General features: G+C 38.0%; 5 protein-coding genes across 29 annotated transcripts in view; 2 read left to right on the top strand and 3 right to left on the bottom strand.

The window, feature by feature from the left end:
* Positions 1-11: 11 nt before the first annotated feature.
* Positions 12-2,298, bottom strand: LOC122574874 (B-cell receptor-associated protein 31). 4 transcript variants are annotated; one of them, XM_043743027.1, is made up of 3 exons: positions 2,163-2,298; positions 871-1,169; positions 12-781 (listed from the first exon to the last, which is right to left on the bottom strand). In XM_043743027.1, exons 2-3 carry the CDS (start codon positions 1,136-1,138, stop codon positions 351-353), a joined length of 699 nt encoding a protein of 232 aa, XP_043598962.1. In that variant the 5' UTR covers positions 1,139-1,169; positions 2,163-2,298; the 3' UTR covers positions 12-350. The 4 variants fall into 4 exon arrangements, with proteins under 4 accessions (XP_043598962.1, XP_043598961.1, XP_043598963.1 ...); XM_043743026.1 differs by lacking the exon at positions 2,163-2,298 and adding an exon at positions 1,756-2,143; XM_043743028.1 differs by lacking the exon at positions 2,163-2,298 and adding an exon at positions 1,445-1,749.
* A 736-nt stretch (positions 2,299-3,034) lies between these two features.
* Positions 3,035-7,028, bottom strand: LOC122574875 (MICOS complex subunit MIC19). Of its 4 annotated transcripts, XM_043743030.1 has the most exons (4): positions 6,896-7,028; positions 5,629-5,871; positions 3,718-4,251; positions 3,035-3,279 (listed from the first exon to the last, which is right to left on the bottom strand). In XM_043743030.1, exons 3-4 carry the CDS (start codon positions 4,124-4,126, stop codon positions 3,104-3,106), a joined length of 585 nt encoding a protein of 194 aa, XP_043598965.1. In that variant the 5' UTR covers positions 4,127-4,251; positions 5,629-5,871; positions 6,896-7,028; the 3' UTR covers positions 3,035-3,103. The 4 variants fall into 4 exon arrangements, with proteins under 4 accessions (XP_043598965.1, XP_043598966.1, XP_043598968.1 ...); XM_043743031.1 differs by lacking the exons at positions 5,629-5,871; positions 6,896-7,028 and adding an exon at positions 4,918-5,041; XM_043743033.1 differs by lacking the exons at positions 5,629-5,871; positions 6,896-7,028 and adding an exon at positions 4,581-4,909.
* Positions 5,334-8,633, top strand: LOC122574872 (B-cell receptor-associated protein 31-like). Of its 10 annotated transcripts, none has more exons than XM_043743018.1 (5): positions 6,921-7,061; positions 7,175-7,279; positions 7,364-7,495; positions 7,672-7,968; positions 8,056-8,633. In XM_043743018.1, exons 4-5 carry the CDS (start codon positions 7,695-7,697, stop codon positions 8,487-8,489), a joined length of 708 nt encoding a protein of 235 aa, XP_043598953.1. In that variant the 5' UTR covers positions 6,921-7,061; positions 7,175-7,279; positions 7,364-7,495; positions 7,672-7,694; the 3' UTR covers positions 8,490-8,633. The 10 variants fall into 10 exon arrangements, with proteins under 10 accessions (XP_043598958.1, XP_043598956.1, XP_043598959.1 ...); XM_043743017.1 differs by having other exon boundaries at positions 6,924-7,065; XM_043743022.1 differs by having other exon boundaries at positions 6,924-7,065; positions 7,364-7,429.
* Positions 8,634-9,088: 455 nt separating this feature from the next.
* On the top strand, positions 9,089-10,300 carry LOC122574878 (NADH dehydrogenase [ubiquinone] 1 alpha subcomplex subunit 13). Its single transcript, XM_043743038.1, has 3 exons — positions 9,089-9,290; positions 9,586-9,736; positions 10,012-10,300. Exons 1-3 carry the CDS (start codon positions 9,194-9,196, stop codon positions 10,217-10,219), a joined length of 456 nt encoding a protein of 151 aa, XP_043598973.1. The 5' UTR covers positions 9,089-9,193; the 3' UTR covers positions 10,220-10,300.
* A 1,377-nt stretch (positions 10,301-11,677) lies between these two features.
* LOC122575290 (facilitated trehalose transporter Tret1-like) overlaps positions 11,678-25,506 on the bottom strand; it is a 37,800-nt gene continuing 23,971 nt past the window's right edge. For 3 of the 10 annotated variants that reach the window (XM_043744045.1, XM_043744047.1, XM_043744049.1), the window contains exons 2-7: positions 17,540-17,887; positions 15,711-15,786; positions 14,444-14,791; positions 14,193-14,350; positions 13,599-14,051; positions 11,678-12,863 (exon numbers count right to left, since the gene is read on the bottom strand). In XM_043744045.1, the coding sequence (XP_043599980.1) occupies positions 12,269-12,863; positions 13,599-14,051; positions 14,193-14,350; positions 14,444-14,791; positions 15,711-15,767 (1,611 nt within the window). In that variant the 5' untranslated portion in view covers positions 15,768-15,786; positions 17,540-17,887 and the 3' untranslated portion in view covers positions 11,678-12,268. Of the gene's footprint in view, positions 12,864-13,598; positions 14,052-14,192; positions 14,351-14,443; positions 14,792-15,226; positions 15,439-15,710; positions 15,787-17,539; positions 17,888-17,962; positions 18,357-19,100; positions 22,918-22,948; positions 25,482-25,506 lie in introns of those variants that run through there. The other 7 variants (XM_043744050.1, XM_043744053.1, XM_043744052.1 and 4 more) reach the window with 5 other exon arrangements.

Here is a 25,506-nt window from a genome sequence, read left to right on the forward strand (position 1 = left end):
GAAAATAGATCTTATTGATCTTAGTTTTATGTTTTATTATGTTTAGTATATATTTTTCTTCACGAACCTTTCGCGAGGACTAAGAATAACCCAACGTACGCTGGACGACGATTATTTTATAACATTGAATTACTTATTTTAAATACTTGATACTTTCACAATTTTTCCTCCATACAACACTACACGATACACAAATTAATGTATACTATATATATATATATATATCATATTATATAATATAGAATATATGTATATAATATAAAATACGCATTATAACAAAACTTGATGCAAATATTAAATAACAATGAAGAAAAACTTAAAAAGGATGAAGAATGTAACAAAACCATCATTTAATCGCTTTTCTTATTACCACTTGAACAGAGACATTTGCTATGTTCGTCGTTTAAGCGATCATACTCCTTGGTAAGAGATTCAGCTTGTGATTTTATAGCTTCTTTATCTTTTTTCTCTTTTGTAAGCTGGTGTTCCAATTCTTGATTTTTCGCTTGCAGCTCCTTAACTTGATTCTTCCATTCTGTTATTTCTTCATCATGAGCTTCATTTGAGTCATTTTGTGCGATCTCCCCGACTGTTTTTTGCGACAATAAATGTTTCGCTGTTGTAGTAGCAGATTCAGCCTGACGCATAGCTGCTTCATTTTGTGCCAACAGAGTGGCTTGAGTAGAAATTAAAATCACAAGTCGATGTATAACAAGACTTAAGAACAGTGCGAAACCAGCTATGTAAAAGTTTCGTTCAGCTCTGAATAATCTCATATTGCCTATGCAAAGTAATAGTGGAATAGAAATTAGTTCTCCAAATAGATAAAATACCATAAATATACCACTAGAAATATATATATATACAGACCTTGCATTTCAGCATTCAAATGATATTCTTTATGTTCAGTAACTGTAGAATATTTTCGCATTTCTCTAATAGCATCCAATAGAAACAAAACCAATATTCCAAGTAAAAATAAGAAATAAACTGATGCTTGACTACTTAAACTTTTTAGAAATTTAGATTTAAAAAGCTTCTGCCATCTTTTAGGTGAAATAATTGGTAATACTAATAATAAAACTACTACAATTTCAAAATAAAGAAATCCAGCAATTAATGTCCAGTGCAGGCTCATGTTTATTTGTTATTGTAATGGATTTACACATCTGAAATATCATATAGAAAAATTATTATTGCCAATAATAATATAAAATAGTAATACATACATACATACATACATACATACATACATACATACATACATACATACATACATACATACACACATACCTGCAAGAATAACTTACCAAAATATTAATAGCAATAAAGTATTAAATTCAAACTAACTATTCATCGTCTGCATTAACAATTTGAATAAATATAATTAAGTAGAAACATAAACAAACTAGAAAATATATAACAATATTGGACTCGTACTAACATGTAATAAGAATTACATAAAAATTGTTAGATTAGTTATTTATTATCTGGAAATTTGTTTAACTGAAATGAAACCTTGATTGATTGACATCGATGAAATTCTATCTGTACATATAACTGCAAATGTTTATCATCGAACATTATGTAAAATAGAAATTATAAAATTAAATTTTAAATCGTATCAAGCGCCAAGAAGAAATAAATACACATTATCTATTTAAAATATTTTCTATGTCTTTATAATGCGTATTAAGTATATTACAGACGACGCAAATAATATAAAAACCTTACACCTTTAGAAGCCAAACTAACCTGTTATTTAACTGCTATCAACTATATGATGATTCATTCATCATCAGGATTGCCAATATTCTACACTTAATAATTTATTTGCACAAAGTCGAAAGTCTTTCGATATTGAATAATAAAGCAATATATTATATATCGTATTTAGATCCGTAACAAGTAAAATGATTCATCTTTGCCTTACTTTATTTTACTTAATTTCTTGCTAAAACGTTTCCAATTGGCAAGTGATACTAGCAATCTTAATGTTTATATTATTAATTGGCAAAAGTTGCTTATTTTGCACTGATTATAATGCGCTAAATATACAAAATTGGCCAGTATTTGATTATTTCGACACAATTAATCAATTAATTAATTAAACTAAAAGCTATATGATTTTATTCAAAACATTAGTCACTAAAAATACGTACCAGTATGTAACAAGTAACTGGTATCTCCACGTATAGTATAAAAATAAATGGTACAAAGTGCGAAGTATGCATATGTATGTATTGTGAATACAGTTTTCAAAGTAGATTAAAAGATAATCATAAATTTATACAAGCCGTTCCACCTAACTCTGCCACCCTTGATTACTCTCATATTTGTAACGGTACAGAAAAGATGTTCGCGCAGAAAGTTATTGTATTTCAGGGGCGAAATTAGGCTATGAGAATAAAAAGTAAGTCATCTCCTAGAAAAGATTTATGGAAATGAGTTTAGATATGAAGAAATTTTAACCAGACGAAATGATAGGACGAAAGATGTAATTATTGATATGACCATGTATATACGTGTTTTTGATTTTCTCGCCTTTTGATAGAAATTAATTAGAATAAAGTAGGAGTAGCATTGGTATAAAGGCAGAAACGCGAAAAACATAAAAACAATAAAGATGAGTGGAAGTGATAAAAACGTGCCCCTATTACATCTATTGTTCAAATTTCAGCCTAATAAATAAAGAGTATTGATACAAAATTACAATAATGAAAATTATCACTTAACAAATAATTTTTTTCGAATCATTTCGAATCATATGAGATATATATATACGTAAAACATTAATGTGATTCTCGGGATTACATATCTATATTTACTATTCTATTTCTAACTGCCATTTCCTTTTCTTGTTTTTAATCAATCTTGTTTTCGATGGTTGTATTTTTATATTATTTAAATGTGATATTTAATAATAGGAATATCACTTATTGCTATTAGTATTATAAAAATAAGTGTACAAATTTTGAATATACATATATATATATATATGTATATATATATTACATAATTTATTTTCAGATAATTTATTTTTTGAAATTTTTTTATTAAATAACATTACGTTTGGCTACTAACAATTCAATATTAAGATATATTAACAACGTGCTGCAATCACACGCGCACGACGCTGATCTACGCAATTGGAAAACTCTTCGACTAAGGTAGAACACTTCAGAATTTCTTTAGGATGATCCTGGTAACATTTGAACACTTTCTCAGAACTATTTTTGCATGGTTGGACAGTATCATGAATATTTACCCCCTTTTTACCTACAAAAACAGATAATAAAAGGTAAATTATCAATTTGCGGTATAAACAATTTATAAACAATATAATGTTTAAAGAATGCTACTTATATCTGTATCTGTTTATATAATATATATGTTTAACTTAAAAATAATTACATAATTACATAGGTAAATGATATGTATTCTGTACGCAGTGTGCATGTATGAGCATATGTGTACAAATTGTACAAAACAATAAATATTTTAAAAATATATAAAAATATATATTATATTTTATATATAAATATATAAGTCTTATGAAAGTTTAAAAAAGAATAATCATGCGTACAATTATTAATAATTATTAACGAATGTAGACAAAATATTATGAGGTGATTAATATAAAACTAATTTAATTATGAATACCATCCATACAGAGTATTCATATATTACAAAAGAAAGTGGCAAATTTATATATACCATCAATATATAATTGTTCCGCTGCTTTTTTATATTCTGCGTTAATGATTTCATTAATTTCTGAATGTTTTTGTTCCAATTTCTGCAAACGTTGTTGCCAATAATTATCCTGTTTACGAAATTCTTGTTCATTCTGTTGCTGTATTTGAAGAGCGGTTAAAGTTAATTGTGGATGATATGTGGGATATCCAGCATTCGCTAGTATATCACCACTTTGAGGTAATTGTTGAGAAACAGTTTTTTTAGAAGACGGCTCCGCTAAAGTAGTAGATCTTACTTCACTTGCCACGTTAATATTTGTTTCAGGCACCTTTTGAGTTAAACGCTCCACAACGGATTCCGATATTTCTATTACACCTACTTCTTCGTTATTGATAGTAAGTTTACGAGTACTTTGTCCGGAACCCATATTGTCCGTTTAAATTTGTTTTTTGATAAACTCACCACAACAAATTACTTGCAAATCTTATTACCTCTGTCAGTAAAAATGTTTTGTCACCAATAATTAAATAAACTGTAAGACTGAACTGTTACCTGAAACACATGTAAGATTAATATAAATAAATAATTCTTTTTAACACTTTTTAAGCATATTAATACAATGGATTTTTTATGCAAATACAAGTATCATACTAATATTATATATGATCTGTACTCGCATTTAATTCGCAAACTAATAAAATTGAAAGCGACATCTCTTCTTAATCACAATTTCAATATTACATTTCTTATTGTTAAATGTCAAAAGTTTTGCTATACCAAACTAATATTTTATGGAAAAAGAAAATACATTTCTCACTGCATTCTTCTTGTAATTGCTTTTTTCGTTAATATTTAGTCAAATCGCTGTAATGTACACATACGTATGTAAGAATTTTCATGTCCTTTTTTTTTTTTTGTTTTACTAACTGAATATTAACAGATTTGCGTGTAATGTCAATGCACGTATGACAGCAAATGTGTACGTATCCTTTATTTTTTATATACTTTAATTTCACTACTGCAATCGATAATATAGCAACTGCTTACAAAACTATTATTATTTATTAATAAGGTTATCAAAATCTGGGAACACTGTATCGATTAAAATTAATGTTTTATTTATCACGAATAAGGCATAACATTTACACAACCGCTGTAATTATTTATATGCATATGATAAAAACAATTTGATTTAGATTTACATCAAAGATACAGTACCGTTCTATTGTTATTACACTAATATGTTTAAATATACGTTAATCAGGAAAAAAAAATATGTAGCATGTAACCTACACACATTGTATATACGTACATGCGTGCATATGTATAGATAGGTATACATGTACATACAATACAAAATCCTTTGTCGTAAGGGTAAGTTCACAATTCTATCGCAAATTCGAATTTCGCTTTGTAACATAAGCATTTACTTAAATTATAAGTAAGAAGGCGATTCTTTTCAAAATATACATATGTTTAAGTGTTTTCATAAATGTATATTCACAAAAATATAATCATTTATTATAAAAATAATTATAGAGATCATAGAGAATCATGTAGAATCATTAAACGAAGAAAGGAAAAAAAAAAAAAAAAAGAAAGGTAAAGGGTAAGATATTCTATAAATACATTCTTGTATCCAACAAGACTCGCCCGTGCATTAAGTAACTTATAGTAATATCAGGAAGCAGAAATTAAAAATTACCTTGCATTTTCTTAAAATCTCTATAATATAATTTTAGTTTTATTTCATTTAAATATATAAATTAAAATTCGGTAATAAATATATAACCTACAAATTTCGCGATTGTTAGCAGAGAGCTTTCTGTTGAAAGTAACAACAGGTAACAGTAACAAAGCATACAAACATAATTTCTTTCTAATAAGATTTATCTGATTGATTCCTTATCTTGACACAAGAATACTAACCTTTAATTTCATACTAAAAAGGTAATATCAATATTTCCTGACAATAACCGTTAATTTGTGAAACATTATTTCTTCACTCTTCCCCGTCTCTACCCCTCAGCATTCTCATGCATTGTGCATTGTATTTGAATGTTTGAATGCACGTGAAATAAGATCTTTTATACTGTTTTTAACATATATATTCGTGACAGTGATAGCCTTAGTTTTTAACCCGGACGCCTTTGCCCGTCAAGGCCATTGTACCTGTAATTTGTGGAATGTTTATATTAAGAATATGAGTTTTTAATTGCCAAATATACGTCACATGTTAAATAAATATAAATATGACCATATATTTTTAATGGAATCTATAATATCGCAATGTATAGAAATATATCGTTGTATTACGATGCATTAAAGAAATATATGAATGTATATGAATTATTAGCTAAATATTGACAAATCTGATGATAAGTCAAGATACATAAATACGTAGTTACAGAGATATGTAGTAGAATTTTTTTTGGTCCCTGCCAAAAGTACAGAAGAAAAATTGAGTCGTGAAAAATCAACATGGAAAACAAGAAGATTTACATTCTGCGCGAAATGCTATAAATATCTGAAACAGAGACAGAGACAGAAGCAGAAGTAGAAACAGTCTACTCATCCTTTATCTGTTTCGAAAAAACGAGGACTTTGTTGTCTTCCATATTGATTTTTCACAACCTAATCTTAAAACGATTTTACCCTAGCGAGTGTTTATGTAAGCATGATTAACAGGTCAGTTTGTTTTAAAGGTATTAAAATAATAGTTTTTAAACTCTTACTATAAATATATATATATATATATATAAATATTGGTTAGAATGTATGTAATATGTTTAAAAATATAGAAGTAGTCTAAACAAATGACATGTGTTGTTGACTATTTTTTTATTTTTAACTTTGGTTACACTGTTGTTAATTTTAATTTTTGTCATTATTATACATAATGTTTAAAGATGTTATTATACGATAATAATTTTTGTTACAATTGTGATCTAAGAGAGAGAGAGAGAGAGAGAGAGAGAGAGAGAGAGAGAAGAATAGAAGGTAAGGATACCAATTAATATTTTATTAGAATAACGATATGGGCAGAACTTTGATTTAATGGAAACGAGATTATTGTCATCAATAGTTTCCAATGGATAGGATCCAAAAATGTAAGTCTTAACTTTAGGAATCCAGCAGTGTAAATGTTACGAGTAGGTAAATGTTACGAGCGTTCTTAGCGTATTTGACAGCTTACTTTTTGACCAGTCATGTTGGCTTTTCTATCCACGATTCGTTCAGTGATTGGAGCCGCTGGCTATAACAGATACTACACGTGAGCGGCGACCACTTAGACGGGAAAAGTCAAATATTTTCCTTGAGGTATATGCCCCTAAAACAGTGAATATTTGAGCATGGAATTTGTAAGTGAGTACTGAATTAGGTTGGAGTTAGTCATAAGATTTCAGCCGCCTACGTTAATATGTTAATTTACGGTAAAGTTTATCTACGATACTTGTCAATAATTTAATTACAGCCGGCGAAGGTGCCCAGCGAAAAAAAAAAGAAGGAGGAGAATAAAGGCCCATTTGTGCGCGCCAATCAGTTGATAGATAGAAGCAGCATGGCATTAAAATAAGCTGTTAAATACGCTAAAAACGCTTAACATTACATACGTGCAACCTTTGAATCGCTGGATTGTTAAAATTAAGATTTGCATTTTCAGATTCTACGCATTGAAAGCTATTAGATTGCAATAAGAAGAGGCAGTAATTTTATTTCCATTAAGAGAGTAAAGTTTAACTTTATTTTTACTCATAAAGATTTCAGTATTATACATATTTCATATGTTATAGAGGTACCTACATATCCAATTAACTGATTTTTATTAAACATTTCTGTCCATATGAATATAAAATTTTGACATATTTTCTATTATAAACATCTTTCGGTCAAATTATTTAATGGTGTTTATAAAAATTATTAACTGGAAAGATGAATATGCAGCATCTAAATGTTTTGCGATATTTTTAGATATTTACAGAAATTAAGCAATCATGAGTCTTCAGTGGTCTTTAATCGCTGGATTTCTATATGTCGAAGTCATAATAGTTTTACTATTGGTGTTACCAATAATTTCGCCCACAAGATGGCAGAAGATCTTTAAATCCCAGTTTTTAAGAAGTTTAAGCGATAGAGCATCAATTTATTTCTTAATTTTGCTTGCAATATTAGTCGTGATTTTATTGGATGCTATTAGAGAAATGCGAAAGTATTCTACAGTTGTAGCTGTAGAGAAAGATCATCATCATATTGATGCCGAATTGCAAGGTATATATTCATATTGTTATTTACATATGATATTATATCTATGTTGAATTTAGGATTTGATTCTGATTCCATTATTATTTTATACAGGTAGTATGAAACTATTCAGGGCACAACGAAACTTTTACATAGCTGGTTTCTCACTGTTCTTAAGCCTTGTTATACGTCGTCTTGTAATTTTAATCTCTAATCAAGCCGTTCTACTGGCACGAAGTGAAGCAGTTACACGTCAAGCTGAATCGGCAACTACAACAGCGAAACATTTGTTGTTACAACAGAAAATTAGTGGAGAGACTGTTCAGAATGACTCGAACGAAGCTCATGATAAAGTAACATTAGAATGGAAAGCTCAGATTAACGAATTACAAATAAAAAATCAAGAATTGGAAAATCAACTTGCGAGAGAAAAGAAAGATAAAGAAGCTATAAAGTCGCAAGCTGAATCCCTTGCCAAGGAATATGATCGGTTAAACGACGAATACAGCAAATGCGTTCAATCAACTAACGATAAAAAAAGTGATTAAATTCCTTTTATTTCCTTCTTATACTCTGTTCTTCTATATAAAAATTGCTTTCGACTGATATGTCATATTACAGAGTTCTGTCGCCCTGTATCTATGTACTGTATAGATAATAAGATAAATAAGAATAAATTATTTAATATATAATTCTATGTTACAAACACATTGATTAATTAACACATTGATATGCGATACAAACGCTTAAATATATTTACTCGATACTGTATTTTATTGAAAATGTTATAGTAACCATTTTTACATATAGTAGTAATATTTAAGTATGATTGTCTATATCAGCATACTTTATTAAAGTTTTATAATATAGTTTACCAGAATTTTAAATAATAAAATACCAAATGAATACAACTGCTCAATCTTTTTCGTTTTTATTTAACTTTCCTTCTCCTAATTTTTCTTTTTACTTTTTCTGAACACTGAATACTAACCATATTAATATTTATACAAATTTCTGAACTGCATATAAAAGGTGAGAATTGAAAGGCCTAATTCGAAAGTTTTAGCTATTTACTGCATTTCATGTACACACATGTGTACACATGTGTATATATAGGATGAAAAATAATTTTTGGAATATTCACCAGGAGTGCTAGTGTTGTTCCTATGTTCTAACCGAAGTCGTATATGTTATACTGTCCGTCTTTATTAACTTATTCATTGTTTATACAGCGAATGAAAAGTTAAGAAGGATGTCTCGGCCGAAAACAGGACCTCAAGATTTACCTCCTGAGGGAGGATATGCTCCTTTCCACATCAATCGAATCAAGCTACGTACTTTTCTAACAGGTACAAACTAACCTATAACCTACATGTAATAGTTTATTATCTAATAGATTATTGTAATTTGACTCGGGATTTTTAAAGTAGTAATAGACTGAAATTAATCGAAATTAATAAATTTGAATATACAATTGCTTCTTTAAGTACTTGTGTATTTGAAATATTTCAAAAATGATATGTAAAATTATCAGAAAAAGTGAAATTAATGGAATTTAGTTGAAATATTAATTTACAAGAGCAAATCATGTGGCAAATGTTATATAAAATTATAATGGTAGAACAAAGTATAATTAATTTTTAGGTCGTATGGGCGTGGGGTTATTTATTGTTACCAATGTTGTCACATTTCCACTATACTATAAAAATTGGGTAAGCGAGCGAAGAAAAATGCTCGAAACGAAAAGTCGAGAACTAGCAACAGTGCCGATGTTGTTAGCAGAAAAAGATAGAGCGTAAGCATAATTGTCTTTTAATGGATATCACGTAATTTGCTGTGAAAGAGATATCTTGTATAAGTTATGCTATTTGCTGGCAGAATTTCATAAACGTTAGCAATACAGTTTGCTATTGTCCTCATTTGCATTTCATGTATTATACTATTTTTCTAATACATATTCATTAATTATATGAATGTATTGTGTATATTTTCTAACCTGTTATGTAATTAATCGCAGCGTGATTTTTAAAAGATATTTGCATTTAAAGTGAGAATAATTCTTTGTCACAGGATATTAAAACATCTGAAACGAATGAGAGAATTAGAAGCTGATGTAATGAAGGATTTCCCACATTGGGAAGTAGGCACATTTTTTGGACAGCCGATATACGAAAGTTTGCCGGAAGATACATATGTTGAACCACTTTTCGGCGAATGTTACACATATGCGGATCCTTACGATGTACCAATAACCCAATACTCACATCTGATGGCGTAAACTTTACATTATGAGGTTGATATGTAAGATAGTATGTTGTATTATATGAAATATAATTAATAAATGCACATATTACAAATACACGGAGTTGTTGTGTACTTGTCTTTTATACCATAGCGAAAGCTGTTTAGATCGTAATGTTTATCATACGATTATAGTAGAAATGGAGTAATTATTATTCCAGGAGAATTTCGATTAAAATTTCGAAGGTAGTTTGCGAGAAATTAAATATTATTCGGACGATTGCTTCGATCTATCGCGTAAAAGTTGTAAATCTTTATATATGCATTTCTTGGAAAAGAAGGGAATGTAGGAAGAGAGCTGAGGCTGACTAATCCGGTTTTTAATAATTATCGGCGGCGTTCCCTAGTCAGCCAGGGCCCACGTCGCGAATTTTCGCATAATTCTCTTAACTGCTACACGCAGTTAATTTGCGATCTTTTAGGCAGAAAGAATTTAGTACGGGATCTAAGGAAGCTTCTTCAATTCCTTAGAGAACGAATTAATATGGCGTAAGGTTGGTATTTGTAAAAAGTCGCAGACCAGTACCGCGGCAGCCGCGACATTTGCTACGATAAATGTCCATAATTAATTAATTAAAGGTAAATTCCGATTGAAATCGGCGTGTGAATCTTGCCAGAGGTTCCACCTTTGTCTTGCGATGCTGAAAGTTCATGACCTATAGCAGGGAGAAGGGTAATTAAGGAATAATCGTGAAATTAGAGTGGGAGGTACGTCTGCCCTTGTCGCACAATATAGATGTGCTGTCTAACAGGAGTTGAGATACCTCCTCGCACATTCTATATCCCTGTCACTTTTCTACAGTTCCAGCCGGATCCGATAGATGGCAGAGCAGTTGACTGGTCAGATGCTAGAAGAGAAGAGTAGACGAAGAATCAGAGACGATGACAGAGAGTATAGGCAGCTGCTAGGGTATGTATGTAGTTAGTGGTATTATCACAAGTTTTATGTAGGATAATTGTTGGTAAGAAGGGTAGCGTGTGTACACAGGTGCAAAGTAGGTAAGTACTAAGTACAAAGTAGGTGCTAGTTTTGATTCTCGTTAGTGGAAAAGACTAATTCGATCTAGTTTTACGTTTGCGTAATTTTCTTTGTTAGACCGTCGGCTTTCTTGCTACCGGTGTATCGGTGAACTCGGGAACGAATCTAGGAGAGAGAGGTGAAAGATGTGTGTAGTGTATTGGTGTGTATTGGCGGGAAGATTGGCTGGAAGGGTGCGTTTGGAAAAGTTTGAACGAAAAGGGAACGAAGGAATTAGTGTTTCGCATTGACAATGATTATCGTGGTAAATTGTAAGAAAGCCATTGTTGCAAAAATAATTCATTTATTGATAGGAAATAAAATTATATATATATATATAATTATATTATTATTATTATTATATTATATATTATATATATATATAATATAATAAATATATATATATATATATATCTATATACACTTTGCAGGAATAAAATTATATTTACAAGTATGTGGACTTATAGCGCAGCGAATTGATTCGGAGATATTTGAACGTAGCAGGGATATTTCATAAATATAAACGTATATGTATACCTATATATATATATATATATATATATATATATATACATATATATATATATATAGAAAAGTAATTAGAGAAGCCGGTACACAGAGAGTATGTTGAATGAAGGAAAATGGTCGTTCCTTTTAGGTGTACTGAATTGCCGGCTGCTCGTTTCGACTATTCTACTCGACGATTGGACAAAGAGGGTATTTAGGTGGTGAAATTTGTCGTGGTTTTCTCGATACTGATTGGTCCGGGTCTAGTTGGAAACTGCGCAAACTATTGGCCATTGGCTGTAATTTGTGCGCAAATGGCGGGAAACGTTGGAAAAAACGTTGGAAAAAAGAATAAGATTAGGTACGGCAAGGATGGTAGATGGAAGAGAAAGGAAGAAGGTGTGTTGATTGGTGGAAAAGCGTAAAAGGGGGCCGGTTTCTATGGAGATATCGGGGTGGTTGGAAAAAGAGGGTGGATGGATAAGGGAGGTTCGATGACTGCTAGAAATACACGTGCTCGGACGAGACGGCGCGAGTAAGATGATGACGGTTCGCTTCGGAATCATTGGCAGCTTCCCTTTTGTTCTTTTCTATATGGTCAGCGGTTAAGTCGATGCAGAAATTGTCATAAGCGTACGCGTTTGTCGTGATATTGCGATGCTTCTCCTCGGGGATCGAGGCAAATTTCTCGAGCGTGATGTTATTAGGTTGAAGAGAGATGGTGGCTGTTGGCTGGACATTGGCGGGCGGGTCTGTCGCGAGCTTTCTGGAGAATCCGTTTTCTATTTCGTCGAGGCTCCGACCTCTGGTCTCGGGGAGGATGGTGAGGGCGAATGCGGCTCCTAAGCTAGAAGCTACGGCGAACGTCCACATGAACCACTCGATTCCAACTATCGGTTGCAGATTAGGATACATTTTGATGGTTGCGAACGTTAACATTTGTACGATACTAGTAGTGATGCCTCCTAAAGATCCTCTGAACCTTAGCGGATAGAGTTCGGAGGTCATGACCCATGGCAGAGTGAGAAATCCTATCATAGAGGAGCCTACGTGGCCTCCGATGCACGCCAAGGATACCACCGATGGCAATTTGAACCTGAGAGGAAAATTGGATCGATTAGTTCGATTAATTTGGATCGGATTCGTGTCAACGAAGATGATTAAGTAGAAAAACGAACAGAGTGGACTAGACGGAGGGAAACGTTTGCCTTTTCCAGCCTGGCTATTATTATTATCTATCGCCAAAGTTGAGCGATTACGATATACCATTTACTAGCAAACCTATTGTGTTTGATTGTGTTTAATATAATACGAATTACGCTATTATTATAACTATTGGTATAATAATATTATGAAATATGCTACTACGCGAAGGAAAAAGAATAGATTATGGGAGGAATTGCTTAATTTATGGTTCCTATTACACCTCTAAACTAGAATTACATACGTATTGTACAAACCGTCATCCACGTGTTAAATTCGACCTGGACTGTGGCGACGATTCGTCGAATTTATGCATGCATTCTCGTGCTCGCTAGACCAGGCTGGCCAAAGCTTTACGGAGACGATAGAAAAGAAGAAGAGGAAGGGGAAGGGGAAGAGGAAGAGCAAGAGGAAGCGCAATAGCAAGAGCAAGAGCTAGAGGAAGAGCAAGAGGAAGAGCAAGAGCATGAGCAAGAGGAAGAGCAAGAGGAAGAGCAAGAGGAAGAGCAAGAGCATGAGCAAGAGGAAGAGGAAGAGGAAGAGGAAGAGGAAGAGGAAGAGCAAGAGGAAGAGCAAGAGCAAGAGCAAGAGAAAAGTCGAGTTAATGACAAGCGGAGAAGATACGAACCTGTAGGAGAGAGCAACGCCTACGGCAGAGATCGCCATTCCCAAGCCACTGACGAAGGCTAGCGCTTTTCTGCCAAAGCTGTTGGCTAAACCAGCGCCGGCTATCGACGCGAACAACCTGATCACACCGATTCCAACGCTCGCGGAATACTCGTTCAGGTCGATACCGATCTCCTCGAGGATGCTGACCGTGTAGAAGAGGATTATATAGATGCCCGACATTTGCTGGAGCGCGAAGAAAGCGCACAGCACGAGGAAAGGCTTCCACACGCTTGGCATGTGAAGAGCTTTCAACAGACTCTCCTTTCCCTCTTCTCTTTTCACGTTTGCCTCGCAAAGTTCCTCGTACTCTCTGTCGGTGGTTAGGCCAGAGCCTCGTAGCCACAACAAGGATTCCTTCGCTTCCTCGTTTCGTCCTCGAGCGACAAGCCAACTCGGTGTTTCCGGGATCATACTGGTAAGTGGAAGAATAAGAAGAGGAAGAAGAAGAAGAAGAAGAAGAAGGAGAAGAAGAAGAAGAAGAAGAAGAGAGAAAAAAAATTAGATGGGAATAAAGAAGTAAAATAGTTATTATTGGAATGAAAATAGTTATTACCGCGTTAGTGCCAGCGAGAGTATAGCAGGTGCTATACTGATGGCAGCGGCAGTTTCCCACGTGGTGAACGCTCCCAACGAGTAGATCATGAGGACACCGAGCGAAACTAAAACTGGGCCACAGCTTCCCAGCCAGGCTCTCTGGTTTGGTGCGGCGGCCTGTAATATTTTTCACCGGTCAAACGTTAATTATCACGTTTCATCGGTATAAGCTGTTAATTATGTAATGTAACGAATCAAAGGAAGAAATACCTCGCTGACGTAAAGGTATAGGCCGTTTGCCATGCCCATGCCGATTCCACTGACGAATCTGCCCACGTATAACAGAGGCAAGTTTTTCGCCAACGCTATCAACAACCATCCAACGACATGAGGCAAACTGGCCAACGCGATAGCCGATCTTCTTCCGAACCACTCTGCGCATAGTCCGGCGATTAACGAGCCCAAAGGATTCGAGATGACACCTAGGGCAGCGATCCAAGACGTCTCATCGGCGTTCGCCGAGTGACTGGCCAACAGTTTCGGCACTAGAATCGCGCTGAATCCTTGACCAAGCCCCACGGATATTTGTCCAGAATGCGCCGCCAGGCCAGCGAATATCTAAAAGTACCGACACCTTTGAATATCACCTATGAAAATCAGCTTCGTGGCAGCACAAATGCGGCGCGGTAAAAGCGCGGTAAAAGCGCGGTAAACGATCATCCGTAGTATAGCTAGGATCCGGCATTTGCGATCCGGTGTGCCGTTTCCATCGATTCGTATCTCGTATCGGTCGGTATCGGTTTCCGCGTTTCGACCAATATCGGGCTTGCGTGTGTCGCGTCCGATCCAACCTAAGAAACGCAAGGAAATGAATTCCGTTCGCGGTCGTCCCGAGCGCCAACGGACGCGGATTACGCAACGATGCAACGTCGCTCAATTGGCCTCGTTGAAACAAGCCCGCGCGCATCTTCTCCACCGATACATCGATTCGCGATAATTACCGCAACAAGATCGCGATCGTTCGAGCGTATTGTCTCGTTGTTACTCGCGTACACTTGTGCAACGCGTGCCGGTGCCCTTTTGCTTTTTTCCCCTCGACACTGTCTCTCTCGAGTCGCTCCGTTTCGCCGCTCGTGTCCTCCTGCGTGCCATTCTTCCTACGATTCGTCCGATATTCATACGATATCTCTCGTTGCTGCTCGCTCCTTGCCAATTAACCGCGGATCCGCCGGACACTGGTGAAAGCGATTCGACGCCGTTCTCCAACTAACGACTGTCTTTTCCAACCTGTCACGGTACCATCGAGATTCTGTCGAGTATTCATCAGATAACGATAAGACGAAGCGGAACGAACATTTTTAGGAAGAGAGCTTCTTCCGATAGTCGTAGCGCGAGTCGATCGTCGCATTCGCGATTGCGCAAACCACCTTATCGATCCTTTACGGATAAATTATTATCGGATTAAATTATTATATACGGAAAATGATTCATCGACCATCGAATCGAACAAAGTTGCACGTAGGTGTAATTTCCTTACCGCTTTCTTCTGACCAGAGCATGCCACCTTCCACCACAGTTTCGCTCGAGTGATCATCGCGTCGCACGAATTTTATCTGTAACAGAAAAAGAGAGAGAGAGAGAGAGAGGGGAAGCAAATTTCTTAAAAGAAGCAAGTGGGAAATCTGAAACACGTAAATTCGTAGAAGCCGGAAGCTTTCAACGAGACTATCTTTCGCAAGGGCTTTCGCAGCCGATTGAATAATCGCATCCGTTTAAAGCCTAAGCGATCGCTCTTGAAGCGACGATATGGGACACGATGTGTTTCGTGACTCACGGTCGCAAGACGCGCGCGATTTTCCATCGCGTCTCTATCGCGTCTCTATCGCGTCTCTATCGTTTCTCTATCGCTTCTCGTGACAGATTCGCACGCGAGTCGCCATTTCTCTACTTTTCTCTTTCTCCGCGTTATTTCGTTCCGCGATTAAACCGCTCTCTTTAAAATGGCGAATCGCGCGACCACCGTTTTCCGAGGAAATTTAACCAAATGGATGATCCCTCTGTCAGGATCCTTGCCTATCGATCGTATAAACCTATAAGGTATACGAGTATAGTTGGAGTTTTATGTTTGCTCCGCTATCGGATGATAGATCGTTGTTGCGAATGCCGGTGCTTTTCTTTCCTCGTTTCCCTCGTTCCCGTTTTCCCTAATAATTCACGTAAGAAACTGAAACATCGTGATCCAACGATCACGGCGTTTCAGCGATCCAACGTGCACAAAGCACGCGTTATGACCGGTCTCGTGCACATTCGCAATTACGTGTAAAGATCGCTGACGTTCAACAGGAAAACCTGCGATGATACCGATTCTACGTGCAAGATTCGCGATAATGCTCGAAAATGATCGCAAGTACGACTGTCATGTTACGTGAGACGGATGGCGAATTGCGCGACGGAAGCGGTACGATCGAATCGAATCGAACGGGACGGAATGGAAAATATTACGGTTCCGGTCACTTCTACAATTTTCTTTCTTTCTTTCTTTCTCTCTCTCTCTTTCTCTCTCTCTCTCTCTCTCTCTCTCTCTCTCTTTCTGTCTTTCCTTCTTTCCTTCTTCCTCGCTGAATTCTCGAAACGAGCGGTCGTTTATTCTTTCAGCTGGTGAACATGTTTTCGTAAGTGTAACGTACAGTGCCGGGCAATCGTGACGGCTGAACCGCTGCTTAAATAAATATGCTACTTGTATTTCGTCCAACCTGTCGATGCTTCTATATTGATTTAATCGCGACGCTGGTGCACGCGGACGCAATAAAAATGTATTATCGTCTTTGCAAGCTAACAACCTTTCGTTAATGCTTTTTCAAGCGACTTTGACGAACGAGTCGCTGTCGACGCTGTTCCCTCCCGTTGAATACCGATCGATCGTCATCGTTATCGTTAATATGTCACAGAATAGAAAAATGATACATTAATGCCAAAAAAAGACCATGTCCAAGCGTCGGACGCATTAACGGCGTTAACGTAACCGCCAGCCGTAATACAACCAGCTATCTGCGTACGTATAGTGATACGATACGTACTCGCAAGTATGTACGTGCAATGTATACAGCGATTTCAAGCGACAGGTAACGTTCGTCTTCTTTTTATTCTCGATACGCGATCCGTTTTGAGATCGGACCGAGTCGTATCGAATTATTCCAAATTAGTGAACGACGCGTAACGATTCCTAACGTTTTGTACATATCGCAACGATCCACGATAAGATACATCGTACGATATTTATTTACCTAATCTGTTACTTATTAGCTAACGTAATGCTTGAAAAGGGCAACTTTAAGATAGCTAAGATCGACGTAAAGAGATACTAACCTTTGGTAGTTACACTTATATTAATAAGTTGTAAATATTAAATGTAGGACTTGACAAGCCGAGTGTTCAAGTTTCCCTCCTTTTCGTTCAATCTCGATTATGTTACGTCCCCCGGTGATAGTACGTAGCACGTTCGACCCAATGGCCCATTCCTCGTTCGACGAACGATCTACAACGTGTTCGGAGAGTAGAATGCGAGCAGAACGCGGATTCTCACGGTAACCTCGTATCACGCCGACAGTCAGCTCAAGGATCGTAAATCACTTTTATCGACGGCAGTTCTCTGTCTCTCTGTCCCTCTGTCTCGGTGCAAGGATGTTCCGCTACTGGATTTCGCCACTGTGAATCCTGTATCGTATAAATATAAAATCTTGTAAAATCGCGGTCACGATTCACCACGGCGACGACGGAACGCAGATGCACCTGTGGCAGGTCGGAAGGCGGCAGGGAACACGAGCTACGATCAAAGTTATTTCGATTGCGACCCGAGTCCTCGTCGTGCCGCACCGCACCGCGCCGCGCCGCGCCGCGCCGCGCCGCACCGGTGACGATCAACGTTCTTGCTCCTTCCGCGTTAAAATCGCGACAACCTGCGAACCAACGGTGTACACACGTGCTTCCGAGTCATCGAGACTGTTCCGTACACAAACACGCACAGACATATACACACATAGGAGGTCCGCCGTGGGTTTTTTCGCTTCTCGCTCGGCACTGAGATGATTTTCGCCGGCGCGTTCGCATTTATAGTCGCGGCGAGGCGCCTCTCTCAAAACGACGCTTCGCGAAGCGCCCTTCCAGGGTCGTCTCGAGGTCTCTCTCCCTCTCCCTCTCCCTCCCGCGCCCTCCCCCCCCCTCTCTGTCTCTCTCTCTCTCTCTCTCTCTTGCCACCATCAGAAATCTTCTCCGACCCCTAACTATACTTCTATGTCGTGACCGATTCGCCTTTATTTTTTCTTCTCCTGACAAAATTTGCCCGCATTGTTGCTTCGTTTCACAGCGAGCTGTCCTTTTGCAAGGAGAAACGAGTCGAACGATCTAAAAAAAAGTAGCTGATCCTCGATTCCTCTGTGAGAGGAATCGAACTTGGGGAAGACACGGCGTCGAGATGCGACGATCATGCTTTTACGAGCATTCGGAAATGCGGCAGGTTTCTATTTTCCCTCTTTCTTTTCTCTTTTTTTTTTTCACGTTTTTACATCGGACAATCGATTTTCGACAGAGAGTTTTACAAAGACGGTGGTTTTTCCTGGTAACACACGATAATTGCGCGTCACTGAAAGTTATTAGCCGGTGTAGCCGATTACTGGACGATTCTGCAGGCTGCGAAACGCCCTATCGTAGCAACTCGTCTTTCTAAGAAGCCTGCATCGTCGAAACAAGGAGTAGAATTCGCGTGCCGCCTCGGAAATGTCCGATTTTAAAGCATTTTATCATCGGCTGACAAAATCGATACGTAAGATGGACGTGCCTTTTCACTTTTTTTTTTTTTTTAAGTTGTAACGTTTCTAACGCGTTCGGAACGGTTTTGAAGGAGACGAGGATACCGAGCAGACTTACTTACTTGTTTACTGGCTTGCTGCTTTAGCGGAGTTGTCCCGCGAATACAAACTGCTCGCTGTGACGGACGAACCTTATCTCGACTAAAACCGCGTCTAACGAAGCTCGCGATACAATCGAGTCTTTGATCCGCGAGATTCGAGACGATGATCGGGTTACGTACTGTCCACGCGTTTGCCAATAAAAGCTGCAATTATATTGCGCGTTCGCGACAAAAGGCTCGATTTTCCTGCTCAACGGTTGCGATTAATAAGAACGCGCGTAACGTGCAAACAGGTTCGCATCCTAGCTGTAGTTGATATTGGACGGACGACGAACGTGCTTGCACGAGAAAAAATTCGTTCCTTGTCAACGCGATTCATCTGCTTAATTGATCTGACAACAACAAGCGCAATTTTTCAACGAACGTTTCTATTATTGACAAACAAACAAACAGTCGGCTGTATGTAAGTGACTGACTAAATATATCTACTATATAGGTAGATGGTCATAATTAAAGAAGCAAGAAACTAAGCACGTATATTATTGTATTATGCATATTAATAGCAGCATATTAATATGCATATTCGTCAGCCGTACAACAGCCGTTATTTGACGTTTATTTTACCGTTTATTCTAACGTGTCGCAGGAAACATTTTGAAATTTCATTAGCACCGTAATAGATAGAGCACTTTATCGCGATTATTTCACCTCTACGGTAAATAATCAGGGCGTTCATATATTTATATTCCATATGGCTCCATATGGTGTAGGAATTATTGTTAATTAAACATCGAATCGTCGCATCGTTGCGTTATTGGTTACTAGTTGTTGGCCTTGACAAATATGTTTCCGATATTTCGATCTGGATACGTTGGAAAAAGGAATGTACATTGCCAGGTAACCGTCCGAAGGTGTTAAACATGGTATTTATCCTGATATGATGACCGCCGTTACGAGAGACATCATCGTGCGCACTGCACTGCACTGCGCTGCACTGCGCTGCACTGCGCTGCACTGCGCTGCACTGCGCTGCACTGCGTTGCAGTGCGCTGCGCTGCGCCGCGTTGCGCTGCGTTGCACTGCACTGCGCTGCACTGCGCTGCACTGCACTGCGCTGCGCTGCGCTGCACCGTAAGGAGCATGAAGCACGGTGAACGGTGCACGGGGCACGGGGCACGGGGCACAGGGTGCAATACACGCAGTCGAGGTCTGCAAGTATCCTTTTCTTTATCGACCACTAGTTATCCCTTTACGATCGGTGTTTCTTTGAATCACTTTTTCATCAGTCGAGCGTTATATGATCGCCAGGGCCTTCGAACTCGATTTTTCCAAGGAGAATTCTGTCTGACCTAAAAATCTTGCCTCTGCGAGCCGTCGATGAATCTCGATAAATGTCGTGTCATGGGAACGTCGTCGTGCTTATATCCGTGAAATAGCAACCGAGGCACTGATGGTTTCGTCGTTGAAAACACAAGCGATTGGTACATTTTCATCTCTCTCTTTCTCTCTGTAGCTCTCGACTAACCCACGCACTGATTCATTTTCGCGGATCGAATTGTAAATGGAAGCGAAGCACTGTCGTCTTACCTTGAACGAAAGTGATCGATCAACGCGAGAAACCTGTAGTCTATAACGAATATAAATCCCACTTGGGAATGGAAGCTATCTAGATCGTAGATAAACATTTAAAATTCTCAAAGACCGTCGATTCTTTCCTCTCATTACGGATTAAGTTTGCTGGTTGTTAACATTGCTCGTTCGCATTGTGTGCGACGAAATGACATGTCATTTTTGACATTGTAGGCGCACCTATAATTTTTGTGGATAGTTGACGCGTTGGAAGCACGTGTTCGAATAATCGCATCCTGTATAAAGTCTTATTTTCCAGCTTCTCGTTATATAAGCGAACCAGTGCTATTTGTCGATCGCCAAAGATCGTGGACAACGGATGAGCGGACAACAGATGAGCGAACAACAGTGCCGTAGGAAGGGATAATATCTTTCAGCGTTTAGGTTTGGAGCAACAATCTTGACTTTTTGTTTCTTACGTCTTTTAAACACGCGTAAAACGCAGAGGTTCTACGTTTACGCGCGTTTAAAGGGCAATGAAGGTAAAGAAGCAAGGTAGAGGAAGAGGGGAAGAAGGAGATGTAAAAACACGTTGACGGTCAAAGTTGGTCAAAATTTGTCGGTAATTGTTAATCGCTGAATGCCGCCCCAACACCATGTCAATTGAAAAAGTATTGCCGATTTGGCCTCCCGGATTCTCAATTACTCCTGGATCATTGTACCCGCTATCGCTATAACGCACGCTCCTCTATTAATCTAATCTGAGATGTTTGTCGTTATTTATCGCTATCTTCGCATCGTTTTGTCTCAATTTCAATTTTTTGTTCAAGTCCTTTTCCAAGTTCTGACTTTGTTGACTTTGCGATTAGTAATTATCTATTATTCGCCTATTTATATTTCTCTGACTAGCATCATATAGTAGCATATGCTACGACGATGGTCGTAGATTCGATGATGAGCGAAAGAACAATCCGTTCGTAACTAAGACTAGACTAACGAGATATTACTTTATCGAACGACGAGTGTCGGTGTTTGATAAATCTGTAAATTTGATGCACGTTACACGAAGAACCGTCGCATCGGATTATTACGATTAAGTTGGTTGTGTCGCCTGATCGATGTTTTCCGGTCGTTGCGCGTTCGATGAAAGGATGGGACACGAGGGTGGATAGTTCGCTGGTTCGCTAGTCTTACGCTATTACACGCTCTGTCATATTTATAACACACGCGGTTATTTATAATTTATGGAATGCCGGCGTGCCATACTATTTACGTATACTATACGTATATGAACGTTTTTCGAAGGCATGCAGAATTGCTCGCCGTTCTAATCGCACTGTAAACAACCGAGCGATAAATTCTGTTCGTCATTGTCCTTTTTTTATCAACTCGTAGCTTACTTTTTTAAGCATTCTTTTTCCTTTAATACTTTGCGCGACATACCTTTCTTCTACAAACGATTACTCATTGTCAGTTATTCGACGTTTCGTCATCGGCGGTAAATCCGCGTTGCCTTTACTTTTTACCGTTTGGTGCATCCCGATGATGACGACGATTTGCGAATGACGAGAACTTTCCGATATGCGAATATCAAATATTATCGGTTAAACGACACACGCCAATTTCAGCTTCTTTTCCATGAGATAAGACGGGTCAAGAATATCTGTATCGTATCACGATCTCACATTCACTCTTATCGATCGTTTCTTATCGATCGTTTAATCGCGTTAATCGACCTACAGTTCTCCCTCTGAAAAATCGGGAAAAAAAATCTGGAAATGTAAATATCTACCGACCGTAACTGAACGAATTTTCTAACGATCGTTGACGATGTTGATTTCGTTACTTGATCGATTCTGGTTCTTTTTCGCTCTGAGCCATTGGCAGATACAAGAATATCGATAGCGGTGACAGAGCCGAGCCACCGGTGATGGCTTGCGAAACACTTGCGAAAACGGATCGTTGCCATTCGTATCCGTTCGATGTAAAATTGCCGAGCAAACGCCGATCGGGGACTACTTGCAACGCGAAAAATAATTGCACGGAGCGGTTCGCGGACCAACTGGTGGTCGTCGTTCTTGTTCTTCCAAGCGGTGCGAGGAAAAGCAAAATAAATGTAAACAAATTTATTTGGAAGAAATATGTTTGATAACATTTCGTACGGTCGCGCTAATTAAATTTTAAACGCGAAATTACATAAGGCCAAGAGAGCCCATGTATTCCTCGTCGTACCCTGTTTGTATCAGGGATTGAAATACTGGATCGCTAGGTATCCGGGCGGGATCGTTGCAAGTACATACGTATCGGGAGCCGATGTTTTCTTCGAGCAGACACTTGGTTCCCCTCGGAGACCTTGCCATTGATCGACCACTGTGCGAATGAACGAAAGTTGGACTGTATTAACGCGACTGTATTAAACCAGGAAACAAGTCCAAGGACCTGTTTGACTCAGGAAGCCGCTATCACCATGACGAATGGCTTTTATGTAAATCCAAGTGGCAGCCCTCCGAAGCCTTCCGTTTCCGATTACGATTGACCTTACATCGCTGCTAACAAGATTCTTTTCTTTCATTCTCCTCTCTCTCTCCCTCTCCCTCTCTCTCTCCCTCCCTCTCTCTCTCTCTCTCTCTCTCTCTCTCTTCATTGGCGCTTACAAATCTAGTCGCATTTTTTCTCGCAAACAGCGCGAAACGCACTATCGTTGTTCGAGAAATCGATAATCTCTAGATCCTAGTACGATGGAAAATAGACAGCCTACGTTCTTGTATTGTAATCAATGTTTTAACCAATGCTGCCACGTATGACGCGTAATCGACGACAATTAATTTAGATAAGCAGATAGTGACCGGCAAGAGAACAAATTTCGATCGGTAAAAGAAAAAGAAGGATAGAGAGGGAGAAGTAACTGCGACACTCGCTGCTCCTCGACAGCTCGTGAATGCGATAACAAAAAGTTGTTTGTCTCATAAATTTACGACTGGACGAAAGACGATTATCTATGGACGCAGGCTACAAAATATATAAACCGTTAAGCGGGTCGATAATGTTATATCGCAACAAAGCAGTAAAACATAGGAGAACGCAAGAGTCGAGGCTCATTGACCAGATCAATTATTGTTATATTATGTTATATTATGCCATTATTTCCTTGCATCGGATTCGGCGAACCTTTTACGAGATCTCTCCTTTTTCCCATCTCGTTCTGTTTCTCTTACACGAACTCGTAGATCGGTCGCTCGTTAATTTATCCTCTAGTTCTTAATCTCGTCACGTTGTTTCACCAGCTATGGCACAAGTATAGACAGGTATAAGGTAATTGGTTGACGTTCGGCGACGACGGCAACGAGATTCTACATTGCGATAACGTTGTATAGAGAGATAGAAACGCGCGACAGAAACGGAGGCGGCTCCGAGGGAACGATCGAGAAGCCGACCGTGGATGAATTGTCCGACGCCTTTCGCGTGCAAAATGATATCGCGTAATATCGACGTAATACGAAACAATTCAAACAATGGACTGTATCGCGGTCGTAGGAACTCGTCGCAATTTCACGATCGCCGATTCAACTGCATCGTCGATCTAACGACAATTATATTCATTTATTTAGCCGCGAGGGAATCGTCGTGGGAGAATTTCATCGATACGAGCAGAAGCGTTGCTGCTAACAGAAAACAATGCTGGGAACCTTAAATATTGACAATAATGTTGATCTGACTTGGAACGACTAAAGTGTCGTAGTTGCGGATACATGTACAATATAGGTATATGCGTATACAAATATACCTATACCTAGTATATAAATATACTTAGCTAGATTATAACGAGCTAGATTATAAGCATGAATAAAGGAAAAAGGAAAAAAGAGAAGAAAAAGAAAAGAAAGCAAAGGTACTTTGCAACAGCTGCATGCATCCTTTCAATCGTTTTTCTATCGTTAAAAGAATGTCTAAAATTTGAGGAAAATACGCGTGACTTTTCGCTGTAATTTTATGGAGCAGATTTTCTCAATCCTCGATCAATTTTTGATCGAGACTAGTGGGACTAGTTTAATACGAGGCTAACCTTCCGAAAGATTTCTGAAATGGGACTACGACAACGAGTCTCGTACACCGTATTGTCATATCACTGCGGGTGGCTGTTCAAGAAAAATTCATTTCGAGTGGGCTAAAATACTAAAAGCTTCTTCGTTGGTTGAAACAAAATCGAAAACAGAACGAAACAATTTGAAGATCGTAACAGAGATTGATTGGAACGATCGTGGGTGTAGTAACATGAATATCGGTACGATGACAATTGGGTTGAAAAGCGAATGGAAGAAGGTAGAAGGACGTTGTTGCGATTAATGGTCGATGGTCGTTCGATCCTAGAATCCAAGAATCCTAAAACGGGATGCGATGCGTGTATCAAAGTGCACGGATCTCGGTATATCGTGGCCGCTGGCAGCATAAGAGTTGGTGAAATTACGTTGACAGAGACGGACGACGGAAAACAGAACCTTGAGAGAAGACGCGTGTGCTGTAATAGCTTTTGATTTGTGCGCGCAAAACGATCGGATAATCAGTCCGTGGCGAATTCACCACCTGGCTTCTGAGCGGCCAAGGGAAGGAGTAAATCGCGACGTAACCGCCGAGGACGTCCTTTTAATCAGCGATTTCATTTTCCACTGACATTTTCCACTGACTGACTGACTGACTGACTGACTGACTGACTGACTGACTGACTGACTGACTGACTGACTAACTGACTAACTGACTAATGCCGGCGTTAAAGCGAACAGATCGAAATTAGCCTTCTGTTTTTTCTTATCCCCTCTTCTTCCGTCCTCTTAATTAAGATTAGAACAACGGCACGATAATC

The sequence above is a fragment of the Bombus pyrosoma genome, linkage group LG14 (genome assembly GCF_014825855.1).
Source record: "Bombus pyrosoma isolate SC7728 linkage group LG14, ASM1482585v1, whole genome shotgun sequence".
Taxonomy (NCBI): domain Eukaryota; kingdom Metazoa; phylum Arthropoda; class Insecta; order Hymenoptera; family Apidae; genus Bombus; species Bombus pyrosoma.

What these genes read in the sequence shown, in the direction of transcription:
- LOC122574878 (XM_043743038.1), top strand. Translation starts at nt 9,194, where the DNA reads ATGTCTCGGCCGAAAACAGGACCTCAAGATTTACCTCCTGAGGGAGGA. An exon ending in GCTACGTACTTTTCTAACAG is followed by an intron (nt 9,291 to 9,585) that starts GTACAAACTAAC and finishes ATTAATTTTTAG; the next exon opens with GTCGTATGGGCGTGGGGTTA. An exon ending in TTAGCAGAAAAAGATAGAGC is followed by an intron (nt 9,737 to 10,011) that starts GTAAGCATAATT and finishes TCTTTGTCACAG; the next exon opens with GATATTAAAACATCTGAAAC.
- LOC122574874 (XM_043743027.1), bottom strand. Translation starts at nt 1,138, where the DNA reads ATGAGCCTGCACTGGACATTAATTGCTGGATTTCTTTATTTTGAAATT. An exon ending in TTTGAATGCTGAAATGCAAG is followed by an intron (nt 782 to 870) that starts GTCTGTATATAT and finishes TACTTTGCATAG; the next exon opens with GCAATATGAGATTATTCAGA.
- LOC122574872 (XM_043743023.1), top strand. Translation starts at nt 7,695, where the DNA reads ATGAGTCTTCAGTGGTCTTTAATCGCTGGATTTCTATATGTCGAAGTC. An exon ending in TATTGATGCCGAATTGCAAG is followed by an intron (nt 7,969 to 8,055) that starts GTATATATTCAT and finishes TATTTTATACAG; the next exon opens with GTAGTATGAAACTATTCAGG.
- LOC122574875 (XM_043743030.1), bottom strand. Translation starts at nt 4,126, where the DNA reads ATGGGTTCCGGACAAAGTACTCGTAAACTTACTATCAATAACGAAGAA. An exon ending in GGAACAATTATATATTGATG is followed by an intron (nt 3,280 to 3,717) that starts GTATATATAAAT and finishes CTGTTTTTGTAG; the next exon opens with GTAAAAAGGGGGTAAATATT.